This window comes from Pundamilia nyererei, unplaced genomic scaffold, assembly GCF_000239375.1.
Source record: "Pundamilia nyererei isolate P.nyererei 1_Seehausen unplaced genomic scaffold, PunNye1.0 scaffold00081, whole genome shotgun sequence".
Lineage (NCBI taxonomy): Eukaryota > Metazoa > Chordata > Actinopteri > Cichliformes > Cichlidae > Pundamilia > Pundamilia nyererei.
The window spans coordinates 189589-204332 of NW_005187482.1; the positions used below are offsets into that span (position 1 = coordinate 189589).

Below are 14744 nucleotides of genomic sequence, written 5' to 3' on the forward strand. Positions count from 1 at the left end.
CCTTCTTTGTTGTGACTTTTTTAATTGACCACAGGACATGGTTTGCACCAGAGAGGCTCCTCTAGCTGAGCGAGTGTTGGGTGTACTAGAAGTTCTTCTGGGAGGTCAAAGAGGCTACAACATAAACCTGTGTACAAAGCTAAGACCAGCCTTGCTCCAGGCCCTACAGCGGGTCAGTGTGGTGAACACAGACCATGGGTTTGAACAGGAATACGCTGCACAGGGTAAGAAACACAGAGCTTATATTGTAACACCTCGAGCAAAATAATCTGTACAGGAATCAGCGTAACTGTGGCTCTATTGTATTTAAATTAATGAGAATAGATGCACCGGAATAGAAAAGATGAAACAAAATTCACTTAAATTTTTTTTCTTTTTCTTTTTTCCCCCAAAATGTGCCAGGTAACATTTTTATCAGCTTCATGGAGAGCTGATTAAAAAAATTGAGAGAGCAGTTTTAATTCAAACTTCTGCGAGCTCTCTCTGGGAAATACAGAGATAAACCGCACAGCATAAAACCTCTGGCAGCAGCTTCGCGCACTCGCCGTGCAGCGATGAAGCAGTAATGGAGTCTTTCATTTAAAGTTAATGTGCCTCAATCAGGGAAAGCATTTAGCATAATATGTGTGATTCCAATTGTTTTTATAGCACAACAGTTTTTAAGTAGGCTCTGCTGTGAACGGTGTCCTGTCTGTTGGAACAGCTGATTGTATCGGTGTGCAGAGACATTTATTATTTTATTAATACATATTTAAAGGTGTATGTACACAAACAGTCAGCGTGTAGTGTGCTGTGCAAAAGTCTCAAACCACTCCTCATTTCTTGCTGTCTTTCTTGCTTTCTTGCTGCCGACGAGTCAGACTACCTGAACATTTTCAGGGATGCTTGTTTGTTTGTCATTCATCATTCAAGCAGAAAAAAGTACCTACTGTAACTCAAGGGATGAACCAGTGGTCTGTCTATACATAACAGACAACCTAGCAAAGAGCCACTTCTCAGTTGCATCTTTTGGCACTTCATTATTAGAAGCCTGCTATAAAGCCACAGTGTTTGCATTTCTTTAGTTGACTATGAAAAATGCCAAAGCTAACACAGTTAGTGTAAAATAGTGTTTTTCTGCCACCAAGTTGATTACCAAAGAGCTGCTAGCTAAAAACTTAGTGTATCTGGTATGGTATTGCAATTACTAGACACTGGGAGCAGACGTAGACCAACAATAAAAGGCTTATAAGGTTTATTTAGAGACTGAATTAAGTTAACAACAGGCAGATGAGCAATTAGGCAGCTAGTGTTTCTGCCAGATGAGCCCAGAGAGGGTCTGCAGAGAGGGAGACTGGTAGTTAGTGAAGGTAGCAGCAATAGAGATGTGCAAGGGTTATTCAACTCTGAGATCTCACTTGTTAGATTCTGTGTTTGAGTCGTGGAGGAGTAGCAGGTGGGCAGACTGAAATCCAGGGTAGGTGAAGAAAGCTTAATGGAGAGTGGGCAGGTAGGGGCTGACTGACTCTTAGAGTGGAAGAGGAAAATGGCCAGCTGTGATCTTTAGACTCCTCAAGAGAGCACAAGTAGCTTCACCAGGAAACGAACAACGAACTCAGAAAATTACTGAGCAGAAAACACAACAGCAAAAACTAAACTGGAAGATCCAATTTTGAGAGAACAACTGCCTCAGCCGGTCCACGTACCGTAATGAGGCAATGGGCGCAAGTGCGTGAGTGGCGGCTTCGCCTGTGGGTGGAGACACAGGTAAAGCCCACCTCTCTGTCTGAGAGAAGAGAGAGAGACAGAAGGAGAAAACAGAGGGGAAAACAGCCTGCCCAGACCCTAACAATATCTCAGCATAGTGTGCAGTGTGTCCTTGAGAAAAATGAGGAAAATGGACAAATGGAGGAAAGGAAGAAGTGGCAGACCTAAAAAACTATCTGCAGTTGGTAAGCAGTATCTGAAACGCATGTCCTTTAGAAAGAGGAAAAGTCCTGGCACGGCACCTGAGAGATTTATCTGATCCTTCAGATGATTCATCTAACAGAGCTAATATAAAATGAAGTTAAGGCACAAAATAAAATAAAGGTAAATTTTAAGAAATAGGTAATTTTAAGAAAATCTGTTATAGCAATAAGAATCTAAACAGCCTTGTTGAATAGAAAAGGTTCTGAAAAGAGTCCACAGAATCGGCTAAATGTAGTTTAGTGGGAGACTGTTCTAAAGCCTTGGTGCCACAGACTGAAAGGCTCTGTCCTCGCTAGTGTTTAATCTTGTCTGACGAACAGCTAACAAATCCTGAGCCTGGTGGCCATCAAGAAGCTATTCATAGTGACGGTAAACAGGCACAAAAGCTGAGATATGCCCATGTACACAAGAACTGGACTGAAAATCAGTGGCGACTGGTCTGATGTAGTGATGAATCCAAAGTAAAATTTATGGTACAAATCATCATCCGTCTGTACAGCAGTTACAAGAGAGGTGCAATGGTGAGTGTCTACAGCCATCTGTAAAACAGGGTGGAGGCTCGGACGTGATTTGGGGCTGCATTTCATACAGTGTTGCTGGTGATCTGGTCAAGATTTATAGAATTATGAATGCAGAATAGTGCAGTACCATCTGGAAAGCATCTGATTGGCAACGGCTTCGTTTTTCAGCGATAATAAATGATCCCAAACGTACTGCCAATGCAGTAAAAGCATACCTGGATAGGATAAAAACCACACAGTGGAACACTATCAGTTATGGATTTTCCTTCCCAGAGCCCAGACTGCAACATTATTGAAGCAGAGAGCAGAACAAAAGGCAGCCAACATCCAAAGAAGCAACTATTCCTGAAGACTGCTTAAAGAAATGACAAGAAAGCTGCCTAAGAGAGTCCAGACTGTGTCAAAGAATAAAGGTGCTCATGCCAAATATAGACTTTATTATATTCTGTATTTCCATGTATGTTTGCACGTTTCAATAAATTCCTGTGTCTATTTCCTTTTTTCCAAAAATGGCAAAATATAAAGAAAGTAGAGGTTTTTAAGTACCATGTGATAGATTTGTGATAGATAAGTATAATTTCTAATATATGTACTTATTTAGAAATGAGGGGTGGATCAAGACTTTTGCACATTACTGTCTTTTTTTTTTAAACTCAAAAGTATATTGATAAATTAATTTTCACTTTACAACGTGACCTCTCAGACAACTTTCAGACTCTGTGTGTACTTCCACCGAAAATGTGTCCTCAGCTCTGTTTTTTAAACCTTGATCCCGAATTTAGGGATGAGCGCTAATGCCTTAATAACTGTGTTAATAATTATGACTCTGTGGTTACAAAACACAGCACTATACTAATAGATTAATTTTCTCACACATAAAGTGATTCACCATTCTGAATGAATGAATTCACCACTCAGCGTTGCGCATCGACATTAATGCCAGCTGATTTGGCTTCATGCTCACTTATGTCTCATTAAGTCACGGATACGGTTAGTTACAGTCGATGTATAGAGGTAAACGTTGCAGCTCGGCCCCCAGAGTTTGAGTTTCATCATGTGGGACACTGTTTTGTTCGTCTTTCTTAGTCATCCAAATGAAAACATTTTGTAGCAAATAAAAGTTTCAGCTGTTTCAAACCCACTCAGCACAAGCTCATCCACACAGTACACAGGAACACATCCACCTGCAGGGTGAGGTAGTGGGCTCCCACACAGTGAGACATAATAGATCAAATGCATGTCGGGGGTTTTTTCTCCCCACACAGCAGACACTGGAAGATTTATCCAAGTGAAGCAGCAGCAGCCACACCTGAGCTGTTTGGTTTGAGATGCCCTTCTCATCATTTTGACTTGAAAAGAAAAAAGATTTTTGATTAAAAAGAGCTATTTTTGATTTATTGTCTCTCCACAGTTATTAACACAGTTTATTACTCAGGCTTTTCACCACAGCTCAAACGAAGAAGGATTACATGCTGTTGATTGGTGAGCTTTTCTGTATCTAGGATACCAAATTTAATTGAATTAAATTAGGGAAATTTAGCAAGTTTATGTGTCTTCGTGTTTGCAGATGTTGTTAGTTCTTCTGGCATAAATAATCAAAAACTAATGGAAGCTAGTAGAATAGTAATATATTAAAAATGCATTTGTATTTTGTTTAAAGGAAAACAACTTTCACAATCAATTCATCTTTTGCTCCATAACCGTGACGTGAGCGTGCCAAGATGTTTTACTGGGGGTTAAAAATAACAGTTGGCATATACCATAATAAAACATCTATTAAGTAATGTACACGGATTAATTGGAGCATTTGGCACAATGTCTTGTGCGATATAATGGAAAGCACTTAGGCTAATTATTCTCAAATATGGAAAGCAACTTTTGAAAGGATACCTGCGCTGATTTACGTTTGCGAGTCCATTTTCTCTGGCAGCATTTTCTTTCTGCTTTAAACGATTGTTATAGTGACATTCAGAGATAGCAGAAGAGCTGTTTAATGATAATTGTGTTTTTTCTTCTTTTTCAAATTAGTACATTTGCAGAAAAGCACAGCTGTTCAGATAAGAACATTTATTGCAGAGCAAACATGGGCACAAAGATTATATTGACTTGAATTCATTTAAATTAAAGAAAAATTTGTGGCAGTCGAATGAGGCTTGGTATATCCTAAAATATGACTTAACAGCAGCTGGAAACAGTGCTCAGTTTAAGTGCAGTGCTATTTCTTATAACCAACCTGCCATATAAATCTCATTTTAAGTGAACTGGAATAACAAAGCCTCCTAAAATATGGTTGGTTTTGAATTGGATTAAAATGGCAAGAAAAAGTCTCCGTCGCCTCTGATTAATGCTGGAAGGAAAAAACCTCTCGTAAAATGAATTCCTCGACCAGGCAGTGGAAGGTGAGATACCATAAACTGGGGTGTAACTGGACACAGTCAGATTAGGTCAGACAATTTCACTTCACTTGTTTTGCTCATAGACTGTATTTAGTAGATGGACGTAGCCATCATGATGCCACCCATCAGTTTGTGCACTCTTCAGGTTGAAGTCTTATGGTGGGAGCCACCTTAACTCTCTGGAATGCTAATCAGATAATGCTAGCATAGCCACAGACACCAGATTATTTAAAACTACAAATCACTCACCAAAACTGCCATATAAACCTCTTGGATGAACTGTAACTGTCTTCAGTTCAAATTATTTGTCAGATTATTGTATTAAAAATACTCCAAAGCGAACCAAAAACACGGTGGAGAGGTCCACTTCACTGACTACAGTTTGTGGAGTTAAAGGACAGTAGACAGTGACTGGCTAAAGCTGGCAATGTCTGAACATTCATTAGCTATACCAGCTACAACATTTTGTTTACCAGGCTGTAAACATGTTTATTTCATCTCTGAATTTGTTCATTTTATGATGGATGTGTACAGCCATTCGTTAGCTTTTGGATTTGCTTGTGGAGCCAACAAAGGAAATTTAGGAAAAACGTATTTTTGGCTCTTCTCTGTTGACTTAATTTACATTAAACAGTTATATATGTAGAATTGGTCGTTATTACCATTTCACTCGATCAGTTCACATTTGAATTTTTAATATAGCTGCATGTTGGGCTCTGCGCTGGGAGCTCATCGAAAGCATAGAGCGTGTGTTGCATATTTTGATATGTTATGAGCTTGTATGACTGCTGCCTTGGCTAGATCTCTGGTGAAAGAGATTTGATCTCTGTTATCTTCCTGGTGAAACACAGTAAATAGTTTAAAAAAAATCTCCTGCTGGAACCTGCAGGTGGATGCAGGGGTGGTGGAGGGGTCAAACTGCAGGCAGCAGTGCAGACACTGAGATGTTGGAGGGAGAGATGAGACATTTACATCTTAAACAGAATTTGAGGAGAGTGTAGCATGTCACGCGGGTATAAATTAGCTTGAGTGGACTGCCTAAACTAGCATCTGAGCCTCACTTGTTTTCAGAAGGCTGCTGTATCTTTATTAGAACCATAAAACCATGACATAAATGCTGAAATTGAAGGTTTGTAACAATGAAAAAAAGAACAAAAGAATGCAAATGTGCAAATAATGTATTTTTTTGTTATAGGTGTCTGCCGTATGGTGTTATTACGTCTGTGTACTTGCCCAGGTTAATGAGCACAGCTGAAGGGCACAACAGCAGCGTGCCAGCTGGGGATTCAGAAACTGTTGCTGTGGTTAGCCTCTGCCTGCTTTCTGCTCATCCCGGGCCCTGAGGGAATTACAGCCTGTTATCCCTCCACATGTTCCAATTCAGCCCACTGTAATTTGCATTAATATATACTTTATATTAGCTTCAGTGCGGCGGCATCCCAAAGGGGAGATATTTTAATGTTATGCAATACAGCAGTGAAAGGGGAATGTAGATGACTGTTCAGCCTGAAGTTTCTTTCCAGTTAAAGTCCCCTTGCCCTTTGTCTCCTGTCCCCTCTAGTCCTTTTTCTCCACCCTCTTATGCCACCATTTATCCTAGCTATATCTAGACACCTAATATTGGTTTCTAAAGTGTGTGTGTGGTCATTTTTAATCATTCTGAGTAAGATGTGGTCATTTCCTCCCGGTTCCTTTCTCTTCACGATGACTTGTGTTAGCTCCAGAAATCCCTCTTAGGGAAACCAAACTTCATAAAAACCACAAGTGAATGCAAGAAATCCTTCATCCTATAGAGTGCATGTTTGGACCACATCCTCTGTGTTGGCTTTGTTGACAAATGATGTGCACAACAGGTTCCAGACTAAAGTAATGACTTGAGAGAAAATGCTAATTCATTGTCATTCTCATCTCTCGCTCTGTCACACTCCATCCTCTGTCTTACCTTTGTTTTTGTTTGTGTCTGTTTTTATGGAGCAGTGAACTCACTCCCTCTGGTGCTGAAGCTGCTTTGTGTGACGCAGGCCAATGATCCACCTTCATCTCCCCATTACAGTAATATGGAAGGAGTGCACTTCAAACTGCTATACCATGGTGAGGCCCCAAGGTGCTGCTGACATGTCACACTGAGCACAGCTCTCTCTCCCCTGCATTTATCTAAAATATCCGAATAACCGCTCAAGCCCCCTATGTTAAGAGGCAGATTTAGCAACATGATCGCTACAGCAAACAGTTTCTCTTACAGTGATACCAAGAAAAGCTCCGACAGCAGGCAAACAAGTCAGCTCGCTCTCTCAGTCATTCACAGAGACTGCATCTCCCTTTCTTACAGCGTCGCCGGCATGCCATCTTACTACACAGCAACACAATTATCTAGCGAGAGAGACAATGTTGTCCTGTTTTTTTCCTCTTCTGCATTCATCTGTATTTCAATTACTCCTCACTCACCTTTGATTTAATACCATCCTCACAAACATACTCAGAGGAGCGTTTTCTGCTGATCTGCAGATCAAAATGCTGCACTGAACTTTACTAGACGGTAACTCATAACTCCATGCCTGTTGCAAGGGTCTAATTTGCTTTGCTTTTCGTCTTTATGTCAGCAACACTCATCCCTCTGTGGCTTACCACGTTTTTCTTTTTACTGCATATTTGGAGCCTCATCCTCAGTTGTAAGTTGTATATTTCAGCCCACTGTCTTTTGCAGCGTTTCTCAAATAAGGGTGCTAGTAACCCTATGGTTTCTTTAGAGTATTGCAAGCACACTTTCTTTTTTTATTTAAAAAATATCCTATCATGATCTTTAAGATAACTGTTACTCTTGGATCTTGTCTTGTTGTTCTTTAATAATGATATACTGCTATACTAAACCTCTATATATTGCAATGGTTTTGGCATCATGAATGTTTTGATCAGGCATTTTCACTGTTGACGCACCACGACATGCAATAAATGACAAAGCCCACAATGTTACATTTGATCTGCTACATCACATTTGAATGCCTCTGTATAAAATCCTTGAGAGCACCGCAGATAAAATCATAGATGAAAGAGTGAGAAAATTGTTGGATACTCGACTATATTTTACATTACATTTAGGGTCAGCTGTGCAGTAAAGGTATATTTCCCAGAAATAATGCCCGTGTGTTTATGTGTGTGTGTGTGTGTGTGTGAGTCAGTGAGTAACATAGCAGGGAGGTTGAAGCCTATAAAAACAGAGAGCCTGCTGCCTGCCATCAGCTACCTGTACTGCTGCCTGAGCCTGTCCCCTGCACACTGCACTGACAGAGGTTAGACACGTTCTTACTGCCACTTTTAGTTACACTCTGCATGGTCTCTGTGCCTTTTATTCACTCCTTCTCTTAACGTCACACCTTTCACACACGCAGCCTCTTCACCCTCTGTCTCAGTATGTTTCTCTCACCTCTTGCTGTCTTTTCATTTCGCTCCCCACTCGCCTGTTCGAGAGAAGCGAGAGGCTGACCTTGATGCACGTTGTACTGAGGCACAAAGCAAATAATAACCGTAAAAGCTCACACCTGCACTACAAATGGTACACAGGCTTTGGCTCGGTCGTGGACATTGTCTTTGGCTCTTGTCTTTTGTTACGGTGTCAAGTCTGTGAGCTTGTCGCACATTTGCACAAAAGCAATGACTGGCAGACTCGTGTCGTCGCCTTGCTACAGCTAAATACCTGTAACACACAGACTAAACCACACGTCCAAACACAAATAGCACTTACCGCCATGGCAACATGTAGGTTTCTAAGGTAAGAAATCTCACATAAATCCACATATAGACGAACAAAATCAGTAATTAGGTGCAGCTGGAAGATGTATGATAACATAAGGGGGTTTTTCCAAGAGAGTTTCACTAAAGCTTTTATTATTAGAAATCTCTCTTTAAAACCAAAGTCGCTCAATCAGTCAATGAGCCAGAACACAAAAGTATCAGGTACTAAAGAGCTTGAGAAATTAATACTTGAATATTTTTCACAACAGACAAAAGTATGCCTTCAGTTACACTGCCCTTATCACAGACATTTATTTGATCAGTTACAGGGTATTCTTTTCTAGTCATGCTGAGTGCTCAAAGTGTTTATTCTATAAGTCTCATTTTACTCAAACATTGCTCTATTTTTTACAATTAAAGCACTTTATCCACCTAACATCTATGGCCAATTTAGGATTGCAAATTAACTTAGCATGCATACTGTATGTGTGGACTGTGGGAGGAAACCGGAGTGGCTGGAGAGAACCCACGCAGGAACACAGAAAGACTCCAACTGTGGTTTGACCCAGAAATATGCCTTCTGTGAGGCAACAGTGCTAACCAGTACACCAACTTCTCTGGTTAACTTGGAGGTCAGACAGAAGGGTTACCATTGGGAAGCAAAGCTAATAATGTCAGTGGCATTCATTTGCAGTAAGGCTCCGTGATTATGGACAACAATTATTTTCATCAGTACGGAGATCCACATTATTTGTCAGATTATTCATTGATTTTATTGATAAATGTGTTTTTATTGCACTTTCACGTAAACAGAACGCTGATATTACGTTTCCATATATGTACAGATCTTTGCATCAAAATAAAATTTGTCCTCATTCACCTAAATACAGTGCACCCCTTTGAAAAAAGTAAAATAGATTTAAAAAGAAAATGGCCTGCAGAGCAAGAGGGCACCTTTATTTTGTGTTCTGTTCCTGTTAATTAATCCGTAAATTCATCTTTGCAGACAAATAAGGTGTTTGTTCACCTGGTCTAAGTGCATCTCTAGAAGCAAAATAAAAAGGTTGTCAATAAAACCCCTAGCAAAGTACTCGACGGCTTTATTTTCCCTCCAAGGTTTGCATACAGCACAGGTGTTGCCACTTTGGAATAATTGTGCGAGGGGGTGACATATCTTTTGTCCGGTGTGTTGACCATTTTCCTGAAGTGTTCGTAATTCACTGTCTTTACTGCACGTGGAGTGCGATTGCATTTGTGATTTCAGTGCGTCTTTGTGAGCTGGATGCATGCGCAGCTGCACTTTTATGGATGCCTGAATTCATGTTGGATGACTTACGTTAGCAACCACGATGTAGCTTTCTTGGGTTTCATGCCTCAATATACTGCAGTTTTTTTGCAGTAGATGACTGCCCTTCCCTTTATCTGGTTCTGTTGGAGGTTTCTTCCTGTTAAAAGGGAGATTTTCCTTCCCACTATCGCCAAGTGCTTGCTCATAAGGGGTTTCTGATTGCTGGGTTTTCTCTTTCTTATTCTAGAGTTCTTACCTTATTATATAAAGTGCTTTAAGGTCACTGTTGTTGTGATTTGGTGTTTTACAAATAAAAATCAAACGATTTGAGTCTGTAGTATTTTTTCGGACAGTTCAGTTGAATAAGTTCTGTCCTGCAGGTTTTAGACATCCCCCTGGGTCAACACCTGAATCACATGATTAGTTCTAAAGAACTTCAAGACATGTTGAGGAGGTAATTTAGCCATTTAAATCAGTTGTGTTGGATCAAGTACACATCTAAAACCTGCAGGACACCGGCCCTTGAGGCCTGGAGTTCCCCCACACCTGATCTAGAGATTCTAGAGACAAGCCCTTCACTCTCTGCTCTGCCAGACATTTGAGTTTTGTTGCATATTCATGTGTATCTTTTGGTGTAGTGTTATTCCAGGAAACTGGCACATGCAGGCACGTGATTTAGGGAGCGCTTAATTTTGCTTTGCATTCTATTGGCGAAGTGCGCTTTTTCAGTATCGCTCGATCATGCTCATTTAATTATGGGAAGACAAAATTGGGATTAAAGTTCGATTAATTGTGGCGCTCTACTTTGCAGCTTCTCCTGCAGCCTCTCTATGTATTCAGCCTTCATTATCACTAGTGATCAGTTTACAGCTACCTGTTTCAGCCTCAGGCTAGACACTATTTCAGTGATGGTGCAAAGGAGAAGGAACACATTACTCTGTTTCAAAGCGAAAAGAACATATGATTACTTTAAGATTGTTTCATTTGGGGGGATTTTTTTAGCACTTGGAGGTGATGCTTTGTTTGCATCTTGTTGCCCTTGTGTCATATTGTTCTATTATCACATTGTTTAAATTATTCAGCCTGCCCACATGTATATGGTAAAACAGCAATATCAGTGTTTATGAATAGAGAACAGTATAGTTTAACATATTTTTCACTTAGTAATGTTACAAAGACCTCACAGGTGTTTGCATTGTTGTGGGCCTGTTGCTGCAGCACGTCACTCTGCAGTCATAAGGACCAGCTGCTATCAAAACCCACGTACAGCGCAGTGAAACAGAAGCACACGTCCCATTAAAGTGTGATGACACTGTTCCTTTTCTTTCCCAGCTGTCTCCATGCTGCTCTCTAACAGCGGGCTGATGGACCAGCTGCAGACAGTCTTCTCCTCTTCCTCCTCCTCCTCCTCTTCCTCTGCCACATCCCTCTCTCCATCAGCCTGTCCTCCTTTGGCCCTGCTGTGCTGCTGCCATCTACTCCTGTCCTCCCTCATTACCTTGCAGCGTGTTCACTCCACTCAGGTACACACAACAGCTCAGCTCTGCTCTTATCACAACTTCACGATACAACTTCATACAGTCAAGGGCAAGACACAGCATAATGTAAAGTAGGGTATAGATTGAGATATAGGGGCAGAATGCAAAACAGAAATTGGATTTGCTTGATGCATATCTCAGTGAGGCCGTGGTACAAAAATAACACGCTTTCTTCTTTGCTTTCAGCCGGCACTGCAGGGATAATAATGCATTTTAACTCGCAAAGATTTCAGTCCTAATCTTGTTATATTCCTGATTCCTCCCCTCTCTCTCTTATTTTCTACCCTCTCTCTCTCATTTTCTATTATTTAAGGTCCGTAAGAGCATCACTTGGAGTCTGGACACAGCTGTGCAGCGACTCCTTACTCAAAAGAGAAACACAGACAGTCTCCTGCTGAGTAAGAGACACCAAATTTTACTGATTGTTTTTATAAGTCTTCATCCCATGCAGACAGCCGGCGGCAAAACAGTTCATTAGCGCTGAAATTATAGCAACAGTGTGTGACCCAAGAATACAAAAGAAACTTGGCTGAAAATTCTGCATTTGTGGTTGGCTGGTGTTTTTCTATTTTCCTCAATTTGCTTTTATTCTTCCAGATTTGTGTCTTGAGTCATCTGTTCCAGAATTTTGTGCTACTCGGTTTCCCTGTCCAACGCAATTATGAAAACATCGGGAGGTCCATAAGACCAAGATACCTGTGTTCATATGAGTAGCATTAGGCATCCCTGATTAATGTAACATCTGTGCATATACTGTGCAAACCAGAGGGTACTAATGGGGTCCACCTTTGCTTGGTTTACATGTACATACGTAAAGTCAATGTGTTATCCTCAGTGGAGCTAACCAAACCATGCATTTCACACACTTTCATTATATTAAGTGGCCCCAATCCCACTGCTGCACTGGGAGACAGATCATCCCTGCTGCTCCTGCATCTCTGTCTGTCAGCTGGATAAGTGGCCTGTCAGAGTTGCTGTGATGTATTGGCTCCCTCCCTCTGCCTGCCTCTCTCTCTCTCTTTCTAGTCACTCAGCGTCCTTTCTCTGTCTTTCTCTCAGTTTTTATCTCCCCTATGCTTCTTCCCAGCCTGCCCGTATATTTCCAACTCTTCCCGTTTCTCTCTATCTCTTTGGCCTGTCTCTCCTCCCTCTTTTCTTCTGCCACTAATTGAGTCCTCTCTCCCTCAGAGGGCTCTAATCTCAGTGTACATGGCATTAAGTGGGATTCAGATGGCTGGCAGCACTAAGTTTGGATTCCACTGTGTTTTAGGAGTCTTTTTACCCCTGTTGTTCGCTTTTTCTCCATCACTACTTGGGTCTCGTTGAACTTCCTTCAGCTTCCTTCACTTCGTTCTGCCTTGCACTCTCTCTCTGTGTACTTGGCACTGACATCTTTAACTTCTTGCCCTCTCTTTCTCTCACGTCTCTTATAAAAAAATTGCTCTCAGTTCCTTTCAGCTGTACTCTTGCACCCTCTGCTCCATGATTGTTACCATCTTTTTCAGTTTTTACTCACACACTCGCTGCTTTCTGTTGTGCTGTGGACCTCTTTCTTCTGTGGCCTTGCCTTCCACATTTATTTTCCTTCTCTTTCTTTCACCCTCCTTTGCTTAGACATTCCATCATTCTCTTTATTTGCTCTGCTTTTTCAGACATTTACAATTTTCCTCTATCTTCCTCTTCCCAGTCAGCTACCTGAGGCTGCTGCAGGCTCTGCTTGATACTGACCTGGCATCGGAAGTTGTGTGTCTGACTTCTGGTCCTGGCTTGGTTGGGCTCAGACCTCTTGGGGTTGAAGACGGTGCTTTGTACCCACTTGGCTCCAGAGGGGCGCAGTGCCTCTCAATTGCTCTCAGTGGACTCCTTCTGCAGGTATTAGCATGTTTGAGTATGAGTATGTTTGTGTTGATATGGTGATTTGAGTGTATGGGTACAAAAAGCTATCTGGATCCGGTTCAGTTTGTAACATTTTCTTGAGAACATTACGACGGTGATTCACAGGTTTTTGGCCAAACGTTTAATTTTGCCATTGTTAAAGAATTCCTCCCAAAATTCCTGGATCTGGATCCAGAGTGTAAATCATTTTAATCCCTTTAGCCTAGAGGTGGTGTGGTAAAATTTGCCTGCAAATGTGTCACAACTTTTTGAGCAAACCTGCTAACAAAGAGACAAACAAACAGACCAAACCAAGCCAATCACATAGCCTTCTTGATGGAAGTAATCCAATCAGTTTCCAGAATTAAAAGCTTTCTACTACTTTAAAACTTTCACTATATAGTTAGATATATTACCTATGTCTTCTGTATCACGGTCCCTTGTGGTTCAGCGGTTTGGAGTTGTGGCTTTCTCCTGGGTTTGACTCCATGGATTATATTCTGCATTTTAAATCAACTGGGAAAACATGTCGTATGCCATCTTGCTTGATTGCAGGGATTGAATAATATCTGCCTGTTATAAGCTGTCCTCTGTCTGTCTGTATATCCAGTTTGCCTGTTATCAGCCGGCTGAATGGCTATTATCAGGCTCATGCATATTGCCTTTAGGCCGTTACCCTCCCCTACCTGCTGGCACGCTCTAAAGGCTGTTATCATCTGTTGTAATCAGTGATAACAAGAGACCAACACCGGCCCCCTTCTTATTGCTTGCCTTGTACATCCTTGTTTCCTTTCCTTACTAAACCTCCTTGCACATCATTTCCTCCATCTTTCCTTCATGCACAGACCAGCTCAGTGTGTCAGTAACGTGCAGATGTCAGACTTTTTTCCCCGTAGTTTAGCATGAAGGTGTACTTATCTGTGGAATCCTCCTCCTCCGTGTTCCAGCTGCCTGTCACACCTCCCTGCATCGAGCATAAACAAACTTCCACATAGGACACACATGTCATATCCTGGATCATAACTTCTCCAGCAAAGCTTCTTCTCTCCTCATTCCTTTCTCCTGCTGATTCATTTTAGGTGTTGAGACGTCCTTCATGATGGCACACCGAGATTGATTTTCAGGTCACGGGAAAGAAGGCAGAGGAGACAAGAAGGCACAAGTTAGAGAAAATGACAAAAGCCCCATATAGTGCAGGGGACGTGTGATGAAGCACATGTAAAATCTGCAGTGGTAAAAGATTACTATATTACTCATGTTGTGTGGGTGTAAATCTGCCTCGCTTCTGGAGTCTGGATAATTCTTGATGATGTAAGTCATACATTTCAGGGTAGGTTTCCATTTAGGGTAAATTTGAAGTAATGGTTGAAAAAGTGGTAATTATGTTTTGTGTGTGTGTGTGTGTGTGTGTGTGTGTGTGTGTGTGTGTGTGTGTGTGTGTGTGTGT

The 14744-nt window shown here is 41.3% G+C and overlaps 1 protein-coding gene across 1 annotated transcript in view; it reads left to right on the forward strand.

Moving 5' to 3' along the window:
• The window catches only part of mei1 (meiotic double-stranded break formation protein 1), a 59922-nt gene that overhangs the window by 34556 nt on the left and 10622 nt on the right, over positions 1-14744 (forward strand). The window contains exons 23-28 of the mRNA XM_005737949.1: positions 35-224; positions 6845-6958; positions 8044-8154; positions 11217-11407; positions 11736-11820; positions 13110-13294. Coding sequence (XP_005738006.1) covers positions 35-224; positions 6845-6958; positions 8044-8154; positions 11217-11407; positions 11736-11820; positions 13110-13294 — 876 coding nt within the window. The remainder of the gene's footprint in view (positions 1-34; positions 225-6844; positions 6959-8043; positions 8155-11216; positions 11408-11735; positions 11821-13109; positions 13295-14744) is intronic.